We start from the raw sequence: 25,049 nt of genomic DNA on the forward strand, positions 1-25,049 counted from the left end.
TAGAAATCCTTCTCTCATTCAAGCATTCAATGCCATCTTGATCATGAATGAAACCCTCCCTGGCTGTGAATCCACAGCACCATTCACCTTGTAAACGCACCTTTACTGTATACATCTCCTCCTTTCCCTCTATCACCACCCCACCCAAACCTCCCAATACCCCAATACACTCCCCATCCAAATTCTAACCCAGCGACCAAGATGTGCGAAGTCTACCAGGTCGAATACAAATGCGGCTGCGTCAACCTAAAGTACAAGTGGACATGCAAGAGACACTGCGTCGGCTCTAGCATGATCAAGTGGCCGGGTGTCAAGGAGAGGAAGGATCAAAAATGCGACTTCCATGGTGGACCGTATGAGTCTGAGAATGAGTATGAGTATTCAAAGTAAAGATGGAAAGTCAGATGCGAGGAAAGGATGAAGTGGAGAGTACCAGGGCAGATGTGGGGGATGGTAGATGGGATGGGGTCAGAGTGGATGGCATGTCGGTATTTCATGTCGGTAGGAAGTATGAAGAATACCCATATTGACTCTTCTGATTTGATGGTGCGGAGATAAATATAGTCCGGGTTGCGTGTCTATTCTTGATGTCATGTGATACACTAGAACACTGTCCTTCACGTACTATGAGAAAAGGAATTACTTCGCTCGCGCGCTTGGCTTCAGAACCCCCTGACTCTACTTACATACTGACACGTGTACGCTCTATGGATTCGGGATCCGAGTCCGGTTGCAAATCCTCGGATGCGCGGAAAACCAGTAAGCTAAGCTCGTAATGTGCGGTGTTGGTCCTAGCAAATACCTGCTGTCTCTCGGGACGATGTTGGAATCTGCAGTCGATCAAAATGACTGTAAGATTTTAGTGCTGTTAGATGTTTGTGGTTTGGCTTTGCGGCGATGGTAATTGTAAGTTTTGTATGTGCATACGCCAAATTTGATGACCAGACTCTCGTCTTCGTATGGCTCTATCGCTGGGTTAATAATATCAGTGAGAAATGCCGAGCTGTTCTCAAGCAATGCCGACGGCCGCTACACTGCATATAGTAAAGTTCTTGTTTGTAACCTTAGCCTGCGTTGCTCCCTTACTAGTGGCCCACATATTAAACCTAGAGAATAATCATATAGGTCGGAAAGCAGCTCCGGAATGGCCTAAAATGTAAAACATGACCTCTTGATGGGGAGAGTGAGGGAGACCAGGGATCATGCGTGTATTTGTCAACGAAGGTAAAACCAATCAGAGCATTTTCACTTTGCAGGACGGGTGAGAGATGCCTAGGGTTGATAGCGCAGTGTGCCAAAGTGAAGTGCGGCAGTGTCCCTACCTACACAATCATCCAAACATTTGCTTTCACACCCACTACCTCATCGAGTAGCAAACACTCACTCCTTGAGCAAGCAAGCGGCTGGTACTTCAAAATCTCTCATAGTCGCCCTGGTTTTCTACTTCGTGAGAACTCCAAGATGGCGATATCCGATGGAGCTATTCCGACGCCTCCTGGTAAGTAGTGAAACCCTTGATCTCATTACGAACAAGAGTACTGGAGCAGACCAGCATCGAGAAAAGGTAATTTGGGCGGGGCTGACAGTGTACAGAGGGAAACGAATACTACGAGATTCGAAAGATTCCTGGAAAAGGTTATGGATGTTTCGCGCTTGCGCCGATCCCCCGAGGGACGCGTATCTTGGAAGACGATCCACTCTTGGCTGTACCATCCGGGGCATATCTAAAATCTGACATTGAGGATGCCGCTGCAAGATTGACGGCGGAACAGAAGAAGCTCTACTTTTCGCTTCATTCTGGCCATGGCCAGGATCCAAGACAATGGCCGTCTAAAATCCATAGTAGCGTAGAACCAAGAGAACGACAGCGTATTGAGGAGCAACACACGGCTCGAATTGGCAAGGAAGCGACATGGATGAGCATCTTCCAGACAAATTGCATGGAAATGGATAAGGGTGCAGCTGTGTTCCCACATGCAGCACGATTCAATCATTCTTGCAATCCCAATGCTTGCTTCTCCTGGAACCCATCCATCAACAAGGAGACTATCCATGTAATGAATGACGTGGCTGTAGGCGAAGAGATCACACTATCATACTGCGACATGATCCATGACAAGCCATCCCGGACATATGAGCTCAAGCACTATGGCTTCGTCTGCGACTGCCCAGCTTGCACTGGGGACGAAAGCGACGAGACAAGCTTCGCACACCAGAGTGCTATAAGGCGCTTCCTACTCCAAGAACTAGATCATGAGACGCGTAGGTGGCGAGGCGCGATGCTTCTGGAAGGGATCCAGCAGCCCCAATTCGTCAACAAGTTGCTTCAACTAGCCGTGCTACACGGACTCGAAGGAGACTATACCGCCATACTGGCTGCTGTGTAAGTAATAATATGAGTCATTCTCGCAACCTGGTGGTTTTTACACTTGTTTGACGAGAAGGGTAGAAAGTGACGGCAGGAGCTCTACGAAGGTCTCGCAGAGTTCTCGGCTGATTCTGAATAGGTACCTGGATATTGCGCTCGTCTGTGAGCACCAAAACGACCTTGGAATGGCTAAAGCGGCCGCTGTCAAAGCTGGCCAAGTGAAGAAGGACTGCCAAGGTGTGGATTTCCCCAACTACAAGCACTACGTAGAGGTCCTAGACCGCATCAAGACGGAGCTAGCTTCGCGAGAGAATGAGTATGGTGTGTAGGGGTGGGGTGAAGTGGTGGAGGTGCATGTGAAAAGAAAAGCAAGATAGAAACTACTGGATGGGTGAAGTGGCTCAGCAAAAGCACGATGCGGTGGCTGCTTGGATGCGGTGTGTGTGAGAAGGTGTTGTGAGGGTGGCTGTCATGATGGCAGTGGCGCCGTCCGGAGCGTGGCTTAGCGCCAGACCCTGCGTAGATACCTATAGGAGGAGACCCTGAGACACGTCAGGCTTCAAGGCATCTCCACTGCCAACAACGCACAGGCTCACCGGATGGATATTCATTTTGTTTGTGTATGCATGTAGAAAAGATGCAATTGTTGGATAAGTGGCCCGGGGAGTGGACGAATGCACACAACTGCCACACCAAATGGCGCTATTCCCGATGCGCACAAGACCAGCACCCCGGCGGGCACCAATAGCAAGCTGCAACAGCCGCTGACGTCGTTGCGTGTACCTGCATCGAGCGTCTCGAACCGTGTCGCATATGTGGCCGTGTTTCGCATGGCCAATGAATAAATAAAATCGCTTGCTAGTAGGCCTCCCTTTAAACACCTGCTTGTTCGCCATAAACCTTGGACATTCAATCTTTGTATATAGAGCACCACGCCCCCTGCCGACGCCCTCTAGCTCCGGATCAGCTGGCTTCCGGACACTGATCAGCTACGCAACTACCACAGCTGCGCCGTCGACTTTCTATTTTGACTCCTCGTCCTCTTCTTTTTCTACTACAATCAACATGGAGACCTCAGAAGCCAAAGCAACTGCCCCCGTCCCTCCACCCATTATGACGTCTACGCCACAACCACCCGCAACACAGGTGCCCTCACCACCACATTCGCAATCTGGACATGGAGCATATGCCAAGCCCTCAATGGACGTCGCAGAAAATACCACACCACCATTCTCGCCATCGAGCCAAACGCCTGTGTTGGGTGGGGAGCAGGAGGAGTTCGAGGGCACACTCGACGTGAACAATGACATACCAACGGAGAAGGAGCTGAGTGCGGTAGCAGACATGCTGGTTCTGGATGCGCAGGGCCAAAGCAGGCCGTTCAAGGAACTCTATCAGGCGCCCCATGTCGCTTCGAGGCAGCTCATCATCTTCATTCGACATTTCTTCTGCGGCGTAAGTAGCTGCAACACTATCTCAATTCAACGTTACCTTTGACTTGGCTAACACTTCGCAGAACTGCCAGGAATACTTGCGCACGCTTGCCTCATCGATAACGCCCGACGACCTACTCGCCCTACCCACGCCGACCTTCATCACGGTTATTGGATGTGGGCGGCCCGAGCTGATACCCATGTATACCGAAACGACGGGGTGTCCTTTCCCCATCTACGCGGATCCAACGCGCAAGCTCTACGACCACCTAGGCATGACGCGCACCCTGAACCTAGGCGCCAAGCCCCAATACATGCAGACCAACGTTCTCATCAACTCGGTACAGTCTATATTCCAGGGCCTCAGCACGGGCAGGAAGGCGCTCAAGGGCGGTGACTTCAAGCAGGTTGGCGGCGAGTTCTTGTTTGAGAATGGCGAATGCACATGGGCACACAGGATGAAGACAACTCGGGGTCACGCCGAAGTGTCGGAGATCCGCAGTTTGATAGGCTTGGATTCGACAAGACCGCCAGTCAGGAGAAGGTGGAGTCACGAAGTCAAAGGACCGGAGAAGAACAGGAGGAGGACGGTGAGTTGGGGAAGGCTGCGAAGCAAGAGTAAAAGTGGCAAGGACGTGTCAGTGAGCAGTAGCAAGCAAACGACACCAGACAGGATATTAGAGGAAGAAAACGAGGCCCCGACGGGCAGTTCAAAAGCATGAGCAAGGGCAGGACAGAGGACATACTAATATGCCGTTTTCTTTTGTTTGTTTGTTTGATGAGCGAGGCACACCAAATCGGGTGTATTTGCAAGGTCTGAGTTATTGGCAGTTTGTTAGAAGATACCAAGATATTGCGTTTTTCTGCATACATAGACATGTAGCTATTATCTGACTAGTTCCACACGGTTGGTCTTTTCCTGGTCCAAGTAGCCGATGGATAGGTATTGGGTCTAGAAGGATGACACGCGCCACAAAGCTGATAAGGAAAAAGGGCGGCGGTTTGTGAGTGCAGTAGTGTGCGAGAGGTTTTGCTGAATGGCGCATATCTACACACTGGCTCGTCGTGTCCGTCATCCCGAAGCGGCAAGCAGTTCCGCAACGCGACTGCCGAGCTGGCCTTACCACCAACATGTCCACATCTGGCTAAGATGCCCGGACGGCAGCGGTCAATAGTCAGCGCCCGTGTCGCAATGGCCAGGCATTCAGGCATTTCCGAGCCAGCTACGAGTTTGAGCCTCAAAGGGCGAGCATCGCGCGACATGCGCCGAGTCGCGCCCGCAAGTGAGGGGCATGGGCCTTGGAGGGGCTTGGAGGGGCAGCGGAATGACGCTGCCTTGTCGCAGTTGACCCCACATCTTCAAATAAAAGCTACCGGAGCCGCTCTACGGGGCTGTAATAGCTTGCCTTTCCCCTCTTCCCCTCTTGCTATTTAACTACCGCTGTTGCTGCTGCTGCTTTGCACTCTTCAGACACACAAACAACCTCAACACTCAATCCACAATGTCTGCAGACACCGTTGGAAAGGTACGTCCCGTCGCACGTAGCTATCTTGCTCAAGTCGCCTGTATACACCAGCTGACATTTTTCTCAACAGACAATTACCTGCAAGGTGTGTGTGAGAATCAATTGCCTCCAGATAGCACAGTCGCCCTCTCCACCAGCTGTCTGCGTAGCTGGCCGCGAATCTTGGCATGCGGGTCCGCAAGACGTGTTGTAACATGCATGTAATCCCACGGGTACTAGCGGACCAGACGCGTCGGAAGCGGATGTCGGCAAATGACGACACAGTCTGTAACCATAGAAATGTCATTGCTGACGGAAAGATAGGCTGCAGTAGCCTGGGAAGCCGGCAAGGACCTCTCCATTGAGGAGATCGAGGTCCTGCCGCCCCGCGCGCACGAAGTCCGTATCCAAATCTACTACACTGGTGTCTGCCATACCGGTATGTTGAAACCTTTGGCCTCTGCTGCTACCTCAGCAACTCACAACACACACAGATGCCTACACACTCTCTGGCAAGGACCCTGAGGGTGCTTTCCCCATTGTCCTTGGACACGAGGGTGCCGGTTACGTCGAGTCAGTTGGCGAGGGCGTTACCAACGTAAAGCCAGGCGACCACGTCGTTGCGCTATAGTACGTCAAGCTACCCCACATATAACCTAAACCCACCTAACAGCAAGATAGCACCCCAGAATGCAAGGAGTGCAAGTTCTGCAAGTCCGGCAAGACCAATCTTTGCGGAAAGATCCGTGCCACACAAGGAAAGGGTGTCATGCCTGACGGCACATCACGCTTCAGGTGCAAGGGCAAGGACCTTCTCCACTTCATGGGCACATCCACCTTCTCCCAATATACCGTTGTCGCCGACATCTCAGTCGTCGCCATTACTGAGAACGCCCCCATGGACCGCACCTGCCTGCTCGGCTGCGGTATCACCACCGGTTACGGAGCTGCAACCATCACTGCCGGCCGAGGAGGTGTCGAGGCTGGATCCAACGTTGCTGTCTTCGGTGCCGGCTGTGTTGGTTTGTCCGTCATCCAGGGAGCCGCCAAGAACAAGGCTGGCATGATCATCGTAGTCGATGTCAACGACGCCAAGGAGGAGTGGGCAAAGAAGTTCGGCGCTACACACTTTGTCAACCCCACCAAGCTCGGCAACCAGAGCATCCAGGAGAAGCTTATTGAGATGACCGATGGCGGTTGCGACTACACCTTTGACTGCACAGGTAACGTCAATGTCATGCGTGCTGCTCTCGAGGCCTGCCACAAGGGCTGGGGAGAGTCCATTATCATTGGTGTCGCCGCCGCCGGTCAGGAGATCTCCACCCGTCCCTTCCAGCTTGTCACTGGTCGTGTATGGAAGGGATGCGCTTTCGGTGGTGTCAAGGGCCGCAGCCAGCTGCCCGGCCTCGTATCCGACTACCTGCAGGGTAACCTCAAGGTCGACGAGTTCATCACTCACCGCCAGCCACTCGACAAGATCAACCAGGCCTTTGGTGACATGAAGGCTGGTGACTGCATTCGCTGTGTCGTCAACATGCGCGAGTAATTGCATTCCATGCTTCCAGGTCAAGTCATAAAACTCCAGCTCTAATGGTTTGAGCGATATATACCTTTTTCTTTCCTCCCTTTTTTTTTCTATCCCAAGACACGGTGTGCTGCCGGAGATTAGATGGGCGGTGCATGGCGAGGTGTTGGCGGTAGAGGTGATGATGAGCATGAGACGGCGTTGATGAAGTTATTGTTGTAGGCGCTTGGAGACATTTGACTTGGGGTATGATGTATGTATCTACTTGTAAAGATGAAAATAAAAAGTAATGGGTAACTCTACGTTCGCACTGTTCATTCCATGCTATGCAAAATTTATTTGGCCAAGGAAGTTTAAGTGAGGATGTGTGGACTGTCATCAAGTGTAGTGTTGTTGGATGTGTTGTAACGGATTGACAATAGAAGGTGGCTGCATCCGGTGATCTTTAATAATATAATAGTATGCAGTATTTCAATGAAGGTAAGTAGCCTAGGAATTCCACTGATTTGGAAACATGTTGAATGCAAAGAAAAGCGGAATACAAATGCACACTTTTCCGGGCCCGCCTTTGATACTTGCAAAACATTGACACCGTTCGTCATCATACCTGCCTGTCACTTACACATTGTGTCAGCAATCCCACACACATTTCAAATCCCGCTGCTGTCTGTATATATTCTTAGATTCCCCGTTTCGCGTCACTTTTGTGTTTCTGAAACACATCCATCCACACCCATTGTTGTCCGCTTCCGCCCCTTTACAACCCACACAACAAACCCCGACTATCCGTTCCCCCTTCCTCACATTCCGCTCTCAGCAACAAATCACTTTATCTTATCTGTCATCCTATATTATGCGTCCCTCCACCCCCCCTGTATATATCAAATCGCACATCACTCCCGATCTCCCAAAAAAAATCGGAAGTCAAAAAATGCCTGAAACAGCACTGCAACGCATCTCCCCCTCCACACACACACACACCCGAGCACCCATGTCTTCTTTCCTTCCCCCCTTGCCCCCTTGCCTTTATTTTTAGCATCTCCCCCATGACGCATAACATGCATTACTGTGGCGGTGCAGAACATTGTAGACAAAAAAAAAGAAGAAAATAAATTACACAGTGTTTCAGAAATTGGGAGAGAGAGAGAGAGAGAGCATGGGTTCAGACGGATGCGGGACACGGGGCTGGTGGTACTAGCGTGGGGATTTTTTCCACCCAACCCCTGGGAGGAATAGTAATACCAAGGGAAAAAAAAGCTTAGATGGACTTCACTTGCCTGATTTGTGAGGCAGATGTTGCGGGGGCGGGGGGGATGGGGGAGTGGCATGTAATATTGGCGCAGTATTACGGAAAAGGTTGCTATGGGGTAGGGTTGTGACATCTGCGAAAGTGAGGGAAGGTTTACTTGGTAGATTGTTGTTTATTTATTTATTTATTTATTTATTTATTTATTGAGTTTGTATAGCTGCGCAGTGCATAGTGTTAGCATCATTGAGGAGCTGCATGGCTGTAGTAAGGTGCACCTTTCAGCCAGCTATTTTGGTTTTCCCAAAGCTCGCAAGAAGAGCAAAGGCGAAGAAGAAGAAGAAGTCATCACAAGTCAAAAGGGTCGAAGACATATTTATGTTAAAAAATATATGTATTATAGCACATCTACAATCCCTCCAGCGATTTTATCTACTGAGTAAAAACAAACCAGAGGGAGTCCTACGTAGACCTCTACAATTAAGGAGCGTAATCAGACTCGGGTTCCCAAGCCCAAGGCAAACCACAGTAAAATAACCAGTTTTTAGCAAGCATTCCCATACTACCTCTCTCTCTCCCCTTCTCATTCCCCCCCAGATCCCTTTCCTTCACACGAGCACAGCTCAGATGATTATCGGAAAGGGAAAAAGAATAAAAGGAAAAGGAAAAAAAATACACCTTCACCCCACCCGTTAGTTTTGTATGTGTTTTCGGCCATTATTGTATACATCTTTCTCATCTCTCCCTCCCCCCATATTTTGGTATTAAGTGTTCGTTCGTTCGTGATTAAGAGTTGGATACAACCCAGAGGATTCTTCCAGGCTCGAGGTCATGATCGTATCGGAGAGACGCCGTTTGATTGATTCGTCATTGACTTGGAAGATGCAGGTAGGTGAGCAACTTAGTCGCGATCGTCACCGACGAGGTCAACCTCCTCCTCCTGGTCGTCGTTGGTAAGAGCAGGCTGGGTCTTTTGCTTGCGGGCAGCCTCGCGCTTGCGGGCAGCGGCACCAGCAACAGGAGCAGTTGCGCCAGTTGCAGCGCCGGTAGCACCAGTGGCACCAGTGGCACCAGTAGCGACACCAGCACCAGCGACGGGGGCGGCAGCAGTTCCAGCAGTTCCGGCAGTGCCAACGGTTCCAGCAGTGCCAGCGGTAGCAGGTGCGGCGGCTCCGGCAACACCAGCGGCAGTACCGGCGGTGCCAGTGGTAGCACCAGTAGCAGTGCCAGCGGTAGCAGGAGCAGCGGTACCAGCGGTGGCGGCACCAGCAACAGGAGCGGCAGTGCCAGCGGTAGCGGCACCGGCAGCAGGAGCAGCGGTACCGGCAGTGGCAGCACCAGCGGCGGGAGCGGCAGCGGCAGCACCAGCCATCTGGACAGGCACACAGCCACCGAAAGGTCCAGCACGAGCAGGGTTCTGGCAACGGACCATGCAGACGTTAGTCTGTCCAGCGACGGTACCAGTGCACTGCATGCCAGCGGGGACAGTGGCAGTAAGAGGCTGATCTTGCAATTGGGTGTCCTTGTTGCGGCCACGAGCGTTACCGGGAAGGTTCTGGGTGACAGTCATGGGTTGCCATGCGGTACCGGTACCGGTGGCGTCGATCATGCAAGTGTAAGGACCAGCACCGTCGGAGTTGACTTGGTGGACAGTCATCATGACTTGACCACCGGCAGTGACTTGAGGAAGGGTAGGGCCGTTGAGTTGCATGACCTGGGCAGTACCAGCCTGGATGTCGTTGGCACCTCCACCAAGAGTCTCACCGCAAGTGGCTGCGGCATCGCCACGGAAGCGGGTAGAATCTTGCTGGAAGGGGTTGCGGTTGGTACCGTCACGAGGAGTGTTGGGGTCGACACCGATGGCAGAGCCGGCACCACCTGCATTACCAGTGGCGGCGATGATAGCTCCGTGGCCAGCCACGAGCGAGGAAGAAGCCAAAAGGCTGAAGGAAACAAAGGAGGTCTTGGAGAAGTACATTTTGAGTGATTTAAAAAAGATGTCTGAACCGGTCAGAGTAAGATTAGAAAGTAAAGTAAAGGGTATTAAGTAGAATGGAAAAGTAGTTATTACTGTAGTTGCTTTGGTTGGGAACCTTTGATGCTGGATGCCCTTCTTCAGCGGCGGCACTGTCAGTCTTTATACAACTTTGGAAGCCATAGTCTCTAAACACACATGGACTGTCAAAGGCCTAACTTGCCCCGGCCATGCCTGGTCCCGCCCTAGTGAGGCACTCCGGTTTGGCCAAGACGTGCGACGGTCCTACGTCCAGGTTTCAAAACTGTGAACAAACTCCAAAAACAACTCTAGTGTTAATACAGGTGCTAAGAACAAGATCGCGAAACGCCATTGAGGCAAGAGCGGCCTCGGGAAACAAGTGTTGCAAACTCATAGCCTGGAATTAGCGGCGCCTCCGCCACGGCAAGCCCAGACTAGTCTCGCCAAACCCGAGCAATGGGTGATACTAGTAGCCAGTGATGAGACGTTGGGTTGTAAGAAAACGCTATAGGAAGGCTGCATCCACGGAAGACGGGTAAGACCGAAGCTGATCAGTGTCTTTTTTGGGTATACTGTGGAGCAGTGGACTGGTCGCCATTGGTTGGACAGGTAGGCAGTTCGAGACCTGCGATAACTAAGCATCTACTAGTGTACATATCAAAGCTTGGCGGGTAACTCAAATGACTCTCTATAACGCCTGCGATATCGTGTTGTGAAACGGAAAGTGGCTTAGGCTGTAGGATTCCATGCAGGCCGCAACAGGAAGACTATTGCGAAACAGGCACAAGGCCCACAGTGATTGAAATGTTTTTGGTTCTCAGGCTGCTAATCCGTACATAGCGGTGAAGGTGTAAAGAGACAGTCGCCCTAGTTGGTGTTGAAGTGCGCAACTACATTCGGACAATGCAGCAAGCAGCGACGGGCGCCGTCAGCCGCAATGAAGACGAGTCACGATTGTCCGGTGAGTGCGGAACACCTGTGTAAGCGAAGATCAGGGTGGCGGTCAAATAAGGTTGGCTGTGTGTTTACAAATGGTGATGCACGAAAACGTGCAGCTAGGGACCAGGTTGTAGCCGTTTTGGGCATAAAATTGAGTTTGGTGTCGCATCGTCAGTTTCATAGATGACTAAACCAACATGTGGTTAGGGTTCTGCCACCGGTATGCACACGACCCGGCCTGAGCTGATCGTTTGCGGCTGTTGGTGCGCGCGAAGGATGCGGAGAGCGTGCTGGTGGAGAACGAAAGATGGGGCACTGGTGGTTGGTGAGGACCACGGTGAGACGCACGCCTTAGTCACTCTCTTGGCAAACACGTGCTTTGGCGATTCAGGCACGTGCAACTCCCCAACTCCCCCGCCAAGCACCCAACCTCAACGGACGTTTTTCCGAGAGCAACCCTTTGCCCGGCGGAGACTCTATGCAAAATCGGTCCGCCAATGTGTCTGGTCACGATGCGCATGAGTGCTGCTGGAATACTGGAAACAAAGTTATGCAACTTCGGAACAGCTCCTCCTGTATGAGCGGAAAGCTACAACAAGCGAATGGGTATGAAAATAGCTGTTTCGTACGCCGAATGAAGCCCTTTGTCCTCTATGTTACATGTGGCGTTGATGTCTGGGCCTCTTACGTACGATAATCCCAATCACGTGCGGAACGCATGGCGCGTCCTCTTGATCTGTTCTGGCTTTGGGCGAGCAGCTGTACGCCAATGAACTTTTACGAATACACCAATGCTTTGTGCACTCCTTTCCTTCTGTAGTTCTAGGACTAACAGAAAGGTGCGTGGAACCAGATAGCATAGCAACAAAGAACATTCTAGTGCTCTTTTTGTTGCACTACTGCCTTTACGCAAAGAGTCGTCTTTCTCATGTAGGGTACAACCCTACGCTACGTCATGCATTGTAATCTAGAAAGAAAAGATTCTCCAAGTAAAATCTGCACATGGGATCTAGCACAAATAACTGCAAGGAACACTTGAGCCAATGGGGCAGGTGGGAGCAGTCTTGGCAAACGACGTCATTCCGATTTTCGGTATTTGCATACAGCCATTGCGATAAGGCCAGGCAGGCATTACGATAGACCACAATGGAATGCATCTCTACTATCTTCTCAATCGAGATACCATTGTGATAGCTACCCGCTGTGATGTATGACAAGGCGCTATCTACGAGAGAATCTTACCAATAATAAATTTGGTAATTTAGCAGTTTGCTGATTTGGTAAAACTCCACTGTCTATTCGCTAACCCAAATACTAAAATCTGGCCTTGCAGTATGGTGAACTTCAAACCTCTGTCCCTTGTAGCAATTTTGGGCTGTGTCACGTCAGCATTGAACATGCCTTTCGACGCACGGGAGGCAACCATCGGCTCGGTTCATCATGCACTCTACTCTGGGCTGTCAACATGTCGGGAAGTTGTATCTTCGTTCCTGGCGAATATTGAAGCTCACAACCACCGGACCAACGCTATCATCACATTAAATCCTAAAGCATTAACAATAGCCGATGAGATGGACCAGGAGCTCTCAGCTGGCAATGCAACTAGGCCTCTTTTCTGTATCCCAATACTGCTCAAAGACAACTTCGACACAGCAGACATGCCCACTACGGGTGCTAGTCTTGCCTTGGCCCACTCTCAACCTACAATAGATGCCCCGAGTGTAACAGCATTGAAGAATGCGGGGGCTATTATTCTGGGAAAGGTCAATTTACACGAACTTGCACTCGAAGGTCTTAGTGTCTCCTCATTCGGAGGCCAAACCATCAACCCATATGACCCTACTCGCACACCTGGGGGCAGCTCTGGGGGTACTGGAGCAGCAGTTGCTGCTTCTTTCAGTGTATTAGGTACCGGAACAGATACCGTAAATTCACTTCGCAGTCCAGCCTCTGCCAATTCGCTATGCAGCATTCGCCCTACAAGGGGCCTGATCACCCGAACAGGCATCATGCCCATATCATCTACTCATGATGTTATTGGACCGATTGCACGAACTGTCAAGGACGTGGCGACTACACTCACTGTAATGGCCTCGACCGGCTATGATCCAGCTGATAAGGCGACTTCCCTCATCCCCAGTTCAATCCGCATGCCTGACTATGCTTCTTCCCTTTCTAGCACTTCCCTCAAGGGCCTACGCATCGGGGTACTAAACGGTTTATTCAATCGTTCCAATTCGCCAGAAGTCACGCCCGTAAACAACGCCATGGACTTCGCTATATCACGACTAGAAGCTGAAGGAGTAACAATCGTGTCCATCAACGACACCATCTACAATGCGACCGACATTCAAGCCTCCTGGGACGTCCAACGCTTCGAGTTCCGCGAGCTAATGGACCAGTACCTCCAGCGACCATCCCTCCAAGGCAAGCATCCCAACACCCTGAACGAACTCTACTCCCGCAAATCCGTCAACGGCTCCGGTGGCGAGTTCCTCGTCATCCCAGCCGAATACGAATACGTCAACACCGCCCTCATCTCTTCAATCTCCAACAAAACATACAACGACCGCCAGTCCGGAATCCACAATCTCACCCTCACCCTTCTCAACACGTTCGCATCCAACGCCCTCGACGCAATAATCTATCCCGCACAGAAAAACCTCGTTGTGAAAATCGGCTCACCCTCGCAATCCGGACGCAATGGCATCCTAGCCGCTCTCACCGGCACACCCGTCGTCACAGTGCCAGTGGGGTTCTCAGAGCCAAGCCAGGAAGCACCAGTCGGCGTGCCGATTGGCATGGAAATCATGGGTAGACCGTGGGAAGAGCAGAAGTTGCTGGGTATTGCGTATGCGGTTGAGCAGTTGATCAGGGCGCGTAGGAGCCCCATGTGGGCGAGAGAAAATGTCGAGGTGCCTGTGTATGAGAGTGTGCCGGTTATCACGCCAGACAGGGGTAATATATCGGATGCGTATCCGCTTGGTACGTTGGGAGTGATGGGGTAGGATGCTGAATATGTTGAAAGTAGTGATGTAGGAGGAAAATGATGTGGTATCTAGAGGTGTCGATGTCAGGTAGCATGTACAGAAGTGTTTTATTATGGAAAAAAAAGGGCTTCTTGGTATATCTGTTCAGCGTGAAAAGATTTTGATCTACAAAAACCAACGAAAATATCCTTTTGTTCTAGGTTTAAAATCGCTTACGACAGATAGGAATAGCATGTGAAATGATGTATCCAACAATGTATTTGCATGTCAATACCTATCTGTATTTTCTTCTGTAGATATATTGTTTTTTTTTAAATTCTCACCTCAACTACAAATTTTACATTACGTAAATTTTGCATCTTTCCATACACTTCTCAACGATCAAAATAAATGAGGCAAAGGCAATGATCGAGAGTGTAACTCACATTTCCTGATGCTTGTCGTTCCGAAGCAATAGAAAAAAAAAATTCAAAAATGCACATGCAATCATTCTCAGCTCAGATGCATGGATATGAAGGGGTGAGGTGTGATCGATTTTGGCACAAAGGTAGCAATTGGAAATAACGGATTGTTCATTGGTATAAGCATCGTCACTAGTAGGACAGATAACCTCTCATCCCTACAAATTTACGTTTCGGCTTGTCTCAATGCACACTCCCCTCCTCTGCGCTGGCTCTGCCTAGCATCCTCCTTTTCTTCTTGTTCATTCCATGCCCCTATTCTGGTCGCTCAACACAGCCTCCTCAGAGTTCGGCCCCAACCAATGCAATTCTGGGAGGGTAAATACCGCAGTAACAGGCGTGCAAAACGTGGTGAGATCTATTGCTGTTTCCATTGGGCTGCCAGGGTCTAAGCGGGGCCCCAGGGTCTGGTGCTGATTAAATGGCTCACTGCTGTGCCACTGAGTGCGTCATCCGCCTCATTCCGGCGTGCCAGTCTCGGCGTGATGATGACGAGGCAAACACGCACTTACTGCTGAGTACTTTTGCGTTGTCTTATCGCTGGCTGCGCGAGTTAATCAAAAGATGACAAAATTCCTCCTCGGGTTTTATCGGTCGAACAGGACGACACAATCCTATCGATTACGCGGTAAAGGGCCTGTGCGCCAGTCGTAAGGCGAAACACCGTGGGTCAAGTACTACATCGAATATCAAGAGACGTCTGAAGACGTTAATCGTTTGATGTTTGCAGTTTGAAAGTTTTAGGTTTGATTTTGTCCAGATCGTAGTATCTTTCCAAGGATCCAGTGTGCAAGTTGAAGGGCTGGCATGATCATGGCGGCAACCATACGGGATATGGCATCGTGAACCTTCCATAGCACGGTCTCTTGGAGGACATCAACGTCGAGATTCCTAGCTTGATCCATTTGGTCTTCGATTTGGCGTCGCAACCTGGCAGCTTTGCTAGGTAGCTCTAAGCCCAAGGCCAGATATAGAGCAACAATAATCCATTCCATGATTACTTGCCTAGCTGTATGTTAGCCTTCGGTAACCTTAGATGGTCAATTGAAAAGAGGAGTGGAGACCGCCGTATGGCAAGAGTTGTACGTACATGCATAGTTGGAGGGTGACGCTTCCACTAATAACATTGAAACGCATGTGCTGCCAGCCGTCAAAGTCGTCGACTTCCCAGCGCTCGAAGGCGAAGCACATCATGTAGACGATGTCGACGACAAAAAACGGCAGACTGAGCACAACAGTCGTAAGGATGCGCACTTCGTCTCTGTCCGCAAGATAGAGGCGGGCAGAGATGACAATGGTTGACCAGACGAGGACAATGAAACATGCCAAGTAAAGTGTGATGCCAGCCTTGGTGCTTTCAGTAGCTGCAAAAGTGGGTCCGTCTCGTGAGTCTGGATCGATGCCACCAGCGACAATAAGAATGAAGGAAATGATGAGGGGGATATGCAATACGAGCAGAATCCATTGCATGCGACGTCCTTTAGGCCTGGTGGTGGTGTTGAGTAGGCTGCTGGTGGACATGAACAGGGGCGTCAAGCCCATGGTAGTCAGGATTGCGACGCCGCTTTCCAAGCTGGTGTTTGACGACTGTCCTATCGGGTACATGGTGGTAGCAGCCAAATCAAGCGAAACCTGGGTGAGGCGACAGATGGCCAGAATGGTGAGCCAGATCCATGGTGAGCTGCGGCCAAGGCCCTGTCGAAAGACGAGCCAGATGGATATGACGAGGTAGACGAAGAATACGACGAGGGTGGCGATGTTGACAATGGCTGGGTAGGTGATGAGCCCTACATCTCTCCCCGAGGCGGCCATCGATAGTGAGACATTGATGTTGGCTATGGACGACCGATGGATGTCGAAGGAAAGGTTGGCGTGAAGAAGGAGACGTTGACGTGAAGAGAGAGAGAGAGAGGATCTGGTCCGCGTTCCGCCAGCCGAGCGCTCCGCCTCGATGCCAAGCGCGCTATCACGTGCCCCGTGCCCGATCTTACCTACGTTGCTGTCCTGAACAATGTGACTGCCTTGGCCACGGCGCATTAATATTCCATCGGCAACACAACGCATACGCTTTATTCATCATCACAATCGGCCCTTTACCGTGATTTATTGGTGCGCGTCAGCCCTTACGCGAGGATTCACGGGGAGCCTGGCGTATCGGGTTCTAGATGGCCATCGCGCCGCCGATTGCCACCTTGCTGGCAAGCACTGCCCTGCGAAGTCGTCATTGCGCAAACAACATGCCGCTAGACCTGCCACAGCACATATACCCGCAGTTTCTCGGTATAGATAGGGGCATCTTGATATAACAAGACTGGAAAAAATTACTGCTCATAAATTCGGAATCTCGACATAATACACACACAATATAGTATACAATAGAAAACAGTTGTTGACACACCACCGTTGAACCAACGCCAGACACTCGTTAGTATGTACGCAGTAAGACCTGCTTACTCCACTCAATCCACACCTTAGGCTGCTTTGAACACCCCACCGACCCATCCATACGCCCTCGCCAATCGCTGCTGAAGACGCCTTGCCCAGAGGAACGGCATGTCGCTACTGACATGCGGTTCGTGAAACCGCATACTCTTCTCTGCACTCAGGCCATTCTTTCGTGGTACGAAACTCCTCCACGTCAATCCATGTGGTTTTTCAGCTGAGAAGCCCATGCTCCCCATTGCGTGCATGAAATCGGTCCAAGGGACCTCTCCAGGTTGATTAGGATCGGATGGTGAGTGGGAAATGGTGCCGAATGCCCTGTGAGAGCGCTTGTCCACTGCGAAGGTCTCAGGGTGCTCACCAGCTTCTTCGTGAGGGGCGGATATCGGTGTTTCAGCCTTGGACCCTAGAGCGACGTCTCTGTCAGTTTTAGACTCGACACTAGGTTCGTCGAGTGCAACATCAACAAAATCACCAGTGATTGGCTTCGAAAACTCCTGGTAGACGCTGGAAGATGGCCTGTATCGATGTACCATTGGCGGCTCAACAATTGTCACACTCTTCTTCTTCCTCTTTTTCTTGCCGGGCTCTACCCAAACAGGAGTACGCCGGATCTTCCGATTATCACGAAGCATGTGTGCGACCATGTCATGTTGCGAGTTAGCTGATTTAGACTTGTAGTGCCGGTCTACAGCTTTCCAAAGGATGTCCAGGTTAGCTTCGGATTTGCGCATTTTCTCAACGTTCTGCTTGCTCTGGCGGCGGTCCATTGGATAGTCGAATTTCCCGTCAGTTGGATCAGCATACTGATAGATTTGCGAGCCTTCGAATTTAGCGTTTAGGATTGGGAGCCATCCTTTGAAAGTCTTGTTGTATTGTTTTTGGAGTTCACGGGCCTTGAAATCCATGTCGTCTTCGATTTTACGCGCCCACGGCTGGAAAAAGTGGATTTGCTGGAGACATTCTGATACGACTGAAAGCGACGAGAGACGGCTTGCGATTCGTGGTGTAAGCAACGCAGCGACTGCAGGATCCTTTGCGGTCAAGCGTTCAATCTCATCTGTCACAGTGTGTAGGCCAAATACGAATAGTTGCTGATCGTCAAAGAGGATATCGAATAGGGACATGAGTCGGTGGACCGCATGCTCCTGACGTGGTGGACAATACGCAGACCGGATGACATCGGATTTCGAATCATAAGGCTCGCGCCTACAGAATGGACAAAGCGGTGGAGAGGCAAACAATTCAATCTTGAGGCAGTTAACAATGTCGGTTCTTGCAGCACCCAACAAGAAACGGAGATGTTGGAAAGCGCTGAGCAGGTCGACAGGTAAGTCTTCATCCGGTTTCAGTGTTGCTTTACGTTTCTCGTAGATGGTAGCGACGTTGTTGATCTGCTTCAATACTTCATCAAAGGTTGCGAACCCAAAATAAGCTTGGATCACTACGTTGCCGATTACACGGTTCCAGAATAGTGGGCGTCCTGGTTCTTTCAACAAAGGATGCTCGTTCCGCAAGATATCCAGCAGCATCTCAGGTCGATGCTCAGCTTGCTCGTGCATCATCTCGGCGAAATAGCTTGGGTCCTCGCGCAGCGACCACAAATGGTCTTCCCTCCAGTTGCGCTCCTCAGAAGCCAAGGTCTTTAGGCGCGCAAAGTCAAGGTGAGCTGGGGTTCGATAGGGAGCCTCGAAGGATTTGATCTGAAGAGATGCGATATCAAGATCCTGAGTGATAGGAGGACCGGGGTTTGGAAGAACAGGCGATTTGGTCATGGACTGAATGTCTTGCAACAAGATCTGGCAACACTTTACAAGAAAGGACCAAATACGTTCCTGGATTTCCAAAGCCTGCAACCCATGTCCAGGATGCATACCAATCCCGTTGGTCATGCTCTCAAAGGCCGCGTCGTCGTCATCCCAGGAAATGAGCTTTCCATACGACTTGGGTGTCTTTCGGTCGGCGAAAAGCATCGTGTATTCGTCCAGAAAGCCTGGCATGGTGGCACCGCTCGCCTCGCCCAGAGAAGCATGCTCCAAATCGGAACGCACAAATTCATGTGGCTGGTTCCTTCCGCGGTAGTGAAGCATAATCAGCAAGGTCTTTGTCTTGGTGAGATCTTCCAAGTTGATGTATGGCCACATGTATGCTTCCTTCATATCCGATGTTGAGTTTTTTCGCCATGCCGCAACATCTGGTCGATGCTCCGAGGACATTCCGGGCCATGCTTCCAGGAGGACTTTTCTCTTTTGACTTCTCGTTTTCTTACCCCAGCGTGTACGTATCGTCTCTTCGTGACGCTCAACAATCTTTTCGAGCAGATCGCGATATTGGAAAAGCCTCGCCGCACGCGCTCGAGCTTCTTTCTCAACATCCTTCGGAGTTAGGAAGGTTATGGGCTTGGGTATGCCCCCAGGTAGTTGTTTAAAGAAATTACGTATTTCCATCTTGTGTCTCTTATGCAAAGTCTCCAGAAGTACATTAAGGAAAATTATTAAAGGTGGGTTAAGAAATTTAAAAAAAAATTAGATGTATTTGAGAGCTCAAGTAAGAGGACTTGCGAAGCCCATATGAAAGAAAACGTTGGAGCACTTCACGTCGAGGCCCTAAAGTTTGTTTGGTGTATGAGAAGACTCATTGGTGTACTAGTCATGTGCTGGGCCTATCACATGCATAGGAGGCCTACGCTAAAACATCTAATGATGGAACGCAAGGAAGAAACGTGGACCCCTTCAATCAGTCATTACCTCATCTATGTATCTATGTCCATAGCCTCTCCAATCAGAAACCCCTCGAAATTGGGCTGCCTCAAGTCATACCGACCCTTGTCCATGACCTCATCCATGTCTCCGGGAAATTCACCAAAGTGCCGATCAGCCTCGGCAATGATTTCCATGAGCGCTGGCCTCTTGCTTTGTTCGTAGTTCAAACACCTCCTCACGAGCTGCTTGAGATCATCAGTATACGATCCAGTAGGCCTACATTCTGGACAATCATAACTGAGGACGTTTGTGTCATCATTCTGGAAAAGGTTGCGCCAATGTTGTGCAGCTAACGGGATCTTTCCGTCAAATTCCTCAAATTCCTCGTCTTGAGTGTGGGCATCGCAGCGAACTGGACCCTGATCAACTAGGCCGTTCATGATTAGTTTGTACGCAATGTTTCCAATGCCCCAAACGTCCGTCTTTTCTCCAAGTTTGATGTCATCTGAGGGGGGTTGGTTCATTTCCTAATGCAGTCAGTATGCGAATCCAACAGGGTACAATAGAGACTTACATGAGGATACCGAGTGTCGAAGGTGGGAATGAAGTCTTCTGGGAGGTCAGAAGGAGTGCAGCCATGACCCTCAGGACTGCTGAGAAAGGATATGCCAAAATCAGCAAGAATGGGCACGTATGGGGGCTCACTGCTCGTATCTGCTCTCTCCTTTGGATTGGAAATATCAAGAAGAACATTAGGTAGCTGTAAATCAAGATGCGTGATTGGCTTCCATCCGTGCAATGCGTCATCTGACAGTGTCCCCCTATGTAGCAAGAGGCAAGCCGTCGCTAGTGCTCTTATCGTGTACCAAATGAACCCCTCTGAAAGATATTCCTCCTGATTGAAATCAAAATCATCTTCGTTTCTAGTCCAGTTCTGAGCATAGTTCTTCATTGCCCTCCTCAGATCACCTCCAGGATAAAAATCCAGGTATAACCTATACCGTCTCGACTGCATCCAGAGCCGATGACCACGGGAACGGATAAGGTGGCAACACGAATCAGGCTCTATGCTTCGCCGTTCCTCCACTAACTCGTGTATCCTAATCTCGCGTGGTAATCTGTCACGCCAGTTTTTTGGGTCGCGCCATTGGCTAGCTGTGAAAGGCTTGGCTTCCTTGATCACCATTTTCTGTAACATGTCAGCTGATACGAACCCTTATCATGTCAATGCCTCAGACTCACGTCTCGAATGCAACCCGTGGTATCGGTCTGGACCCAAAGTCCTGCAGCGCCGTAACCCCCAATTCCCAGCACCTGGACGCCATGCCACTGAGATCCGTCACTTGGCAGGGGCATATGTGGTTCAGTGCTGAGCCAAGCCTCTCTTGAAGCACCATTTGCCTTGATCATGTCTATGTCATAATGCGGTAGCTTCGGTTCAGGAGACCATGGCCGCTTTGGCCAAAAGTCGTCCAGTTGTGAACTAGCGTGCTGGGTCACAGGTGCAGGCCCAGAAGGTGATAATGACGTCGTTGGTGAAGGCATTTTTCCTGTAGCTTTCGCATATGCAAGTGCCTCGGTTGTATATGGTATCACTGGGATAGGATTTGGGCTGGGTAGGCCCGGCGTAGCTGCCGCCCTTACTCCTCCAACCCACGTTAATGTATTGTAGTGATTCTGAACATTCACATTTCCAGCCCAGATTGTAGAAACTGTATGTTTTCGCTCCTCTGCAGACAGAAATTTAGCGAAAGCAGAATTGACGCACAGTGATCATCTACTTACCCACCGTCCAGTTTCGGTTAGTGTTGATGTACGCAAAGGCATCTACTTTGAAGTAAGACCGCGAATTATCGTATGGAGGAGGCATGTTTTATATTGTCTAATTGATTTTTTCTATCTATGAAAATACAAAATTTCAATTTTACCATGCGGTTCGGGTGTCAAGATATGTCCATAGTTACGAGGAGAGGGAAGGTACGCGGACAAAGACACAATCGTGACAATGCCAACAATGCACCAAGGAATATACACTACAAGAAGATGTAAACACCTAGTAGACAGTGTAATTTCCACACATATATCCTACACAATGTACAAAAGTGTCTTTATGCCACAGTGATTGCTGCCACCTCTCAGGTGTCAAAAGTAGACTCAACAGAGGTACCACGCTTATACCCATCCTGGATCGAAAGAACTTCTTTCGATAACCCGACTCCAGTCCCAGACATCAACAAAATCCTGGAAATTTCAAATAGTAACAACGGGCAACGGGAGCACACGAAACCCTGTCAAGCAGCGCCATTATAGGACCCTGCATGCTGTGGACAGCGTCAGTGAGTAACTAGGTAAAGAAAACCTTCTAGGCCCAACCCCGATGGTTCTTCTGAGGAGGGAGACTTTTTGATCAAAGCTGAATGAATAGCGGTTTCATAACGGGTTGAAAAGACGAAAAACGCGGTGAACTATGCACGGTTGTTTCATGTCCAACTCTTTAAGCAGCTAACTCGAGAACTGCACAATGGTCGCGCATTATGTGCGTAATACCCTCGATACGTTAGATAAACTAAATTCAGGGAATTGTAACGGCATAGCGCCAAAAATTTAAGTGAAGGGCCCTGTCCCATGTTTCCATCAACCAGGTTTTGCTAGCACACATTACGAGCCGAACCGCTACCTCATTACCTCAGATATTAGGTTACAATGTAACATACTGGCCGAAAATATCTGAATGAATAACATCAACTCTCTCTAAAGAGATGCGGCGGTAGCTGGTCGACTACAAGAGTCAAAACATAGTGCCACGTGGTTTACTGGCCAGTACTAGCAAACCACCACACATGTGACCACCAAACTCACCATTTCTTATTTACACGTCCAACTCCCAGCATCCCTATAATCACCCCCAACATACACATTCCTCGCCGGATACATGCAATGCCGCCTCTTAAGCTCTACACCCGCGGCTACGGTGTCATTCACAAACTTAGTGCCCTCCACACGCTCGGGCGCAGCACCCTTCTCCACCCACGCCACCAAAGCAGCAAGAAGATTATGCTGGGCATCAAACGGGATACCGGCTTGCGCGGCCCTTCCCCCCTGACCCAGCACCCAAGCCCCTGGGCCCCCAGAGCAGTGAAACATGCCTGAAATCCTGAAGAAGCGCACCCACTTGTTCATGCTGGCGTAGCTTCTTTTGCCTTGTTTACCGACACCGTCGCGTAAGTGCTCGAAGAAGCGATTCGTGTTAAAGCTGGTGAGCTGGCTGTCTTGCTGGCCGTGATACATGAGTAGTTTGCCACCGCGGGATTCAAAAGCTGACAGTGAAGATGGGTAGGTGCGGATATTGGCTGGGTTGAGGGTTTCTGCTGCGCGTGCATCGGAGAAGGTAAAGGTTGATGCGTTCCAGTTTGGGTCGCTGTATACCACGTATTTGAACCAGTCCTCTGAGTAGGAGAAAGGTGTGCCGGTATAGAGTCTGTCAGGGGCTTGCAGCTCGCTGCCGGGTTGCATGCCTGGGAAGATGAGTTCGCCAGAGGGATACGTGTAGGGACTGAATATGCGGACGAGTTGCTGTACTTGGTTCTCGTTGAGACATTTTGCTTCGATCGTGGCGTTGGCGCTGTTGCACTTCAAGGTTCGTGGGTTGAATAGACATAGCGAGGGGTCCTCGATTATCCCATCCTCTGCTCCATCGATTCCATCACATTGCCTTAGTACTTCATCGTGGATCCACGTTTTCCATGCTTGCAGTGGAATAAAATTTGGACCTGTTTTTGGACCAGTGATGGTGTAGAACAATGCACGCCATGAATAAAGATTGTTGAAATCGACGCCGGGCGCGCCGGCGAGAATACCGTCAAAGTCTCTGGGGAACTGCTCTGCGGCTTTTATACCTTGACGTCCGCCGAGTGAACAGCCTATGTAGTAGGATTTGCTATGTTTCCTTTGGTAGAAACGTTGAGCTAGCATTTTACCTGTTTCTACACTGGTGTGGAGGCTATGGGGAAAGAATATGATCAACAAGAGAGCTTTCTTAATGTGAATACTAGGAGACAGAATGCGATTACTTACGACCGCCATGCAAAATCAACTACAATCTCATGGTTATTGTAGAAGTCTTGCCCTGAAGTACCGTTGTGTCCGTTATTTGACCCAACAGTAGCGAAACCATTCTGAGTGCCATAGGCAATGTCTTCGTACTTGATGCCTTATTTTCACATTAACACTTATCAGTCTTCTCTTTGAAATAATTTCGAACTCACATCCATCCAATCCTCCATTGCCCGTTGCCAAAAACCTTCCAGACCACTGCTCAGGAAACCATGCCTCAAACGTAATCCGTGAAGTACTCGATGTCCGTATCTCAAGTGCAACACGACAAAGATCCACAGACACAACCTGGCTCGCTCGACCGCAACTCGCCACGTTATCAGGAAACGTCAAGTTCGACCCCGCAGCAACGAATTCCCGAACGTTCAGCGATGAATTCTTAACATAATACGTAGGATCGAAACTCCTACATCGTTCATAAAACCCAGAAGATGGAGCCGCAGACCCTACATCGAATAAAAATACCAGAGCAATGCCTAACACTAGCATCCGCAACCCAGCATACATCTTGAACAAAAACGAAAACCACGTGCGCCGGCAACAATCTCACCGACAAGGCACATTATATACTAAAAAGCAAGAAGACACAACATAACATGCGGATCGTTATACCCGGCGCTACTCAATTGCCTTGCTTCAAGGGCAAAAAGCGGGGCCTCGGGACGTTTTCTTTTGGTGCAGATGGAAAAAGGCAAAGTGCAGTTAGCCCCGCTCACGGAAAAAGGCAACTAGAAGGGGGGCGCGTGGACGGGTGAAATAACAAGTTCCTAATGTGGAAATCAGGTTGTTTATCGGCGGTGGCGCCGAGGTGTGGACCTGAGTGGAACGGGATGAAAACATTTCATACGATTCATTAAATAGGCTGCTTCAGCGAGACTTTAGGTAATTCCAATGGAACTACGGCACAGATGTGATTTTGGATAAGCATCAGCGAATACATAAGAATAGGTATGTACAAAACGTAAGAGTGAGAACCGGCGTTATACTCGGAGAAACGGTGATTCAGGTTCCCACAGTGGATAAGTAGTGTAACATGGAGAAGAAAAGTAGATTGCGGGGTCTCCGCACTAACCCTACTATGTACTCTACCATCATCACACGACACCGAAGATCGGATCGTGGCAAAAAAAAACTAAACGGGGCATCGGTCACAATGTAGCTTAGCGTAAATCCACAAGTCCTCGCTGTAACATCATTCCGAAGTGCCTTTTGGATGTAAAATCATATCATGTATATTTCATCGTCACTCTACTATATACTACTCGCAATAGCTTTTCTGAAGAAGCGAAAAATAAAAGGTCATGGGGGTATCCTGACATACACAAAGCA

General features: G+C 49.9%; 9 protein-coding genes across 9 annotated transcripts; 4 read left to right on the forward strand and 5 right to left on the reverse strand.

Moving 5' to 3' along the window:
- Positions 1-1,461: 1,461 nt before the first annotated feature.
- COCMIDRAFT_100721 (uncharacterized protein) lies at positions 1,462-2,697 on the forward strand (the record flags this gene model as incomplete). The annotated part of the gene is made up of 3 exons (XM_007691831.1): positions 1,462-1,498; positions 1,594-2,383; positions 2,508-2,697. 3 exons carry the CDS (start codon positions 1,462-1,464, stop codon positions 2,695-2,697), a joined length of 1,017 nt encoding a protein of 338 aa, XP_007690021.1.
- Positions 2,698-3,433: 736 nt separating this feature from the next.
- On the forward strand, positions 3,434-4,523 carry COCMIDRAFT_100796 (uncharacterized protein; the record flags this gene model as incomplete). Its single annotated transcript, XM_007691832.1, has 2 exons — positions 3,434-3,823; positions 3,885-4,523. 2 exons carry the CDS (start codon positions 3,434-3,436, stop codon positions 4,521-4,523), a joined length of 1,029 nt encoding a protein of 342 aa, XP_007690022.1.
- Positions 4,524-5,303: 780 nt separating this feature from the next.
- Positions 5,304-6,852, forward strand: COCMIDRAFT_100745 (uncharacterized protein; the record flags this gene model as incomplete). Its single annotated transcript, XM_007691833.1, has 5 exons — positions 5,304-5,327; positions 5,398-5,412; positions 5,631-5,745; positions 5,801-5,936; positions 5,988-6,852. 5 exons carry the CDS (start codon positions 5,304-5,306, stop codon positions 6,850-6,852), a joined length of 1,155 nt encoding a protein of 384 aa, XP_007690023.1.
- Positions 6,853-9,218: 2,366 nt separating this feature from the next.
- COCMIDRAFT_76540 (uncharacterized protein) lies at positions 9,219-10,025 on the reverse strand (the record flags this gene model as incomplete). The annotated part of the gene is made up of 1 exon (XM_007691834.1): positions 9,219-10,025. A coding segment is annotated over one exon (807 nt), but the record flags the coding sequence as incomplete, so codon positions are not given.
- A 2,384-nt stretch (positions 10,026-12,409) lies between these two features.
- On the forward strand, positions 12,410-14,062 carry COCMIDRAFT_7097 (uncharacterized protein; the record flags this gene model as incomplete). Its single annotated transcript, XM_007691809.1, has 2 exons — positions 12,410-13,997; positions 14,052-14,062. The coding sequence occupies 2 exons, from the start codon at positions 12,410-12,412 to the stop codon at positions 14,060-14,062; spliced, it is 1,599 nt and encodes a 532-aa protein (XP_007689999.1).
- Positions 14,063-15,203: 1,141 nt separating this feature from the next.
- Positions 15,204-16,275, reverse strand: COCMIDRAFT_7098 (uncharacterized protein; the record flags this gene model as incomplete). The annotated part of the gene is made up of 2 exons (XM_007691810.1): positions 15,204-15,468; positions 15,554-16,275. 2 exons carry the CDS (start codon positions 16,273-16,275, stop codon positions 15,204-15,206), a joined length of 987 nt encoding a protein of 328 aa, XP_007690000.1.
- A 659-nt stretch (positions 16,276-16,934) lies between these two features.
- On the reverse strand, positions 16,935-19,352 carry COCMIDRAFT_7099 (uncharacterized protein; the record flags this gene model as incomplete). Its single annotated transcript, XM_007691811.1, has 1 exon — positions 16,935-19,352. One exon carries the CDS (start codon positions 19,350-19,352, stop codon positions 16,935-16,937), a length of 2,418 nt encoding a protein of 805 aa, XP_007690001.1.
- Positions 19,353-19,657: 305 nt separating this feature from the next.
- Positions 19,658-21,477, reverse strand: COCMIDRAFT_28065 (uncharacterized protein; the record flags this gene model as incomplete). The annotated part of the gene is made up of 4 exons (XM_007691815.1): positions 19,658-20,134; positions 20,182-20,796; positions 20,850-21,337; positions 21,393-21,477. 4 exons carry the CDS (start codon positions 21,475-21,477, stop codon positions 19,658-19,660), a joined length of 1,665 nt encoding a protein of 554 aa, XP_007690005.1.
- A 995-nt stretch (positions 21,478-22,472) lies between these two features.
- On the reverse strand, positions 22,473-24,209 carry COCMIDRAFT_100801 (uncharacterized protein; the record flags this gene model as incomplete). The annotated part of the gene is made up of 3 exons (XM_007691835.1): positions 22,473-23,607; positions 23,682-23,817; positions 23,873-24,209. 3 exons carry the CDS (start codon positions 24,207-24,209, stop codon positions 22,473-22,475), a joined length of 1,608 nt encoding a protein of 535 aa, XP_007690025.1.
- Between the last annotated feature and the right edge of the window lie 840 nt (positions 24,210-25,049).

Source organism: Bipolaris oryzae, assembly GCF_000523455.1.
Source record: "Bipolaris oryzae ATCC 44560 unplaced genomic scaffold scaffold_110, whole genome shotgun sequence".
NCBI classification, from domain to species: Eukaryota; Fungi; Ascomycota; class Dothideomycetes; order Pleosporales; family Pleosporaceae; genus Bipolaris; species Bipolaris oryzae.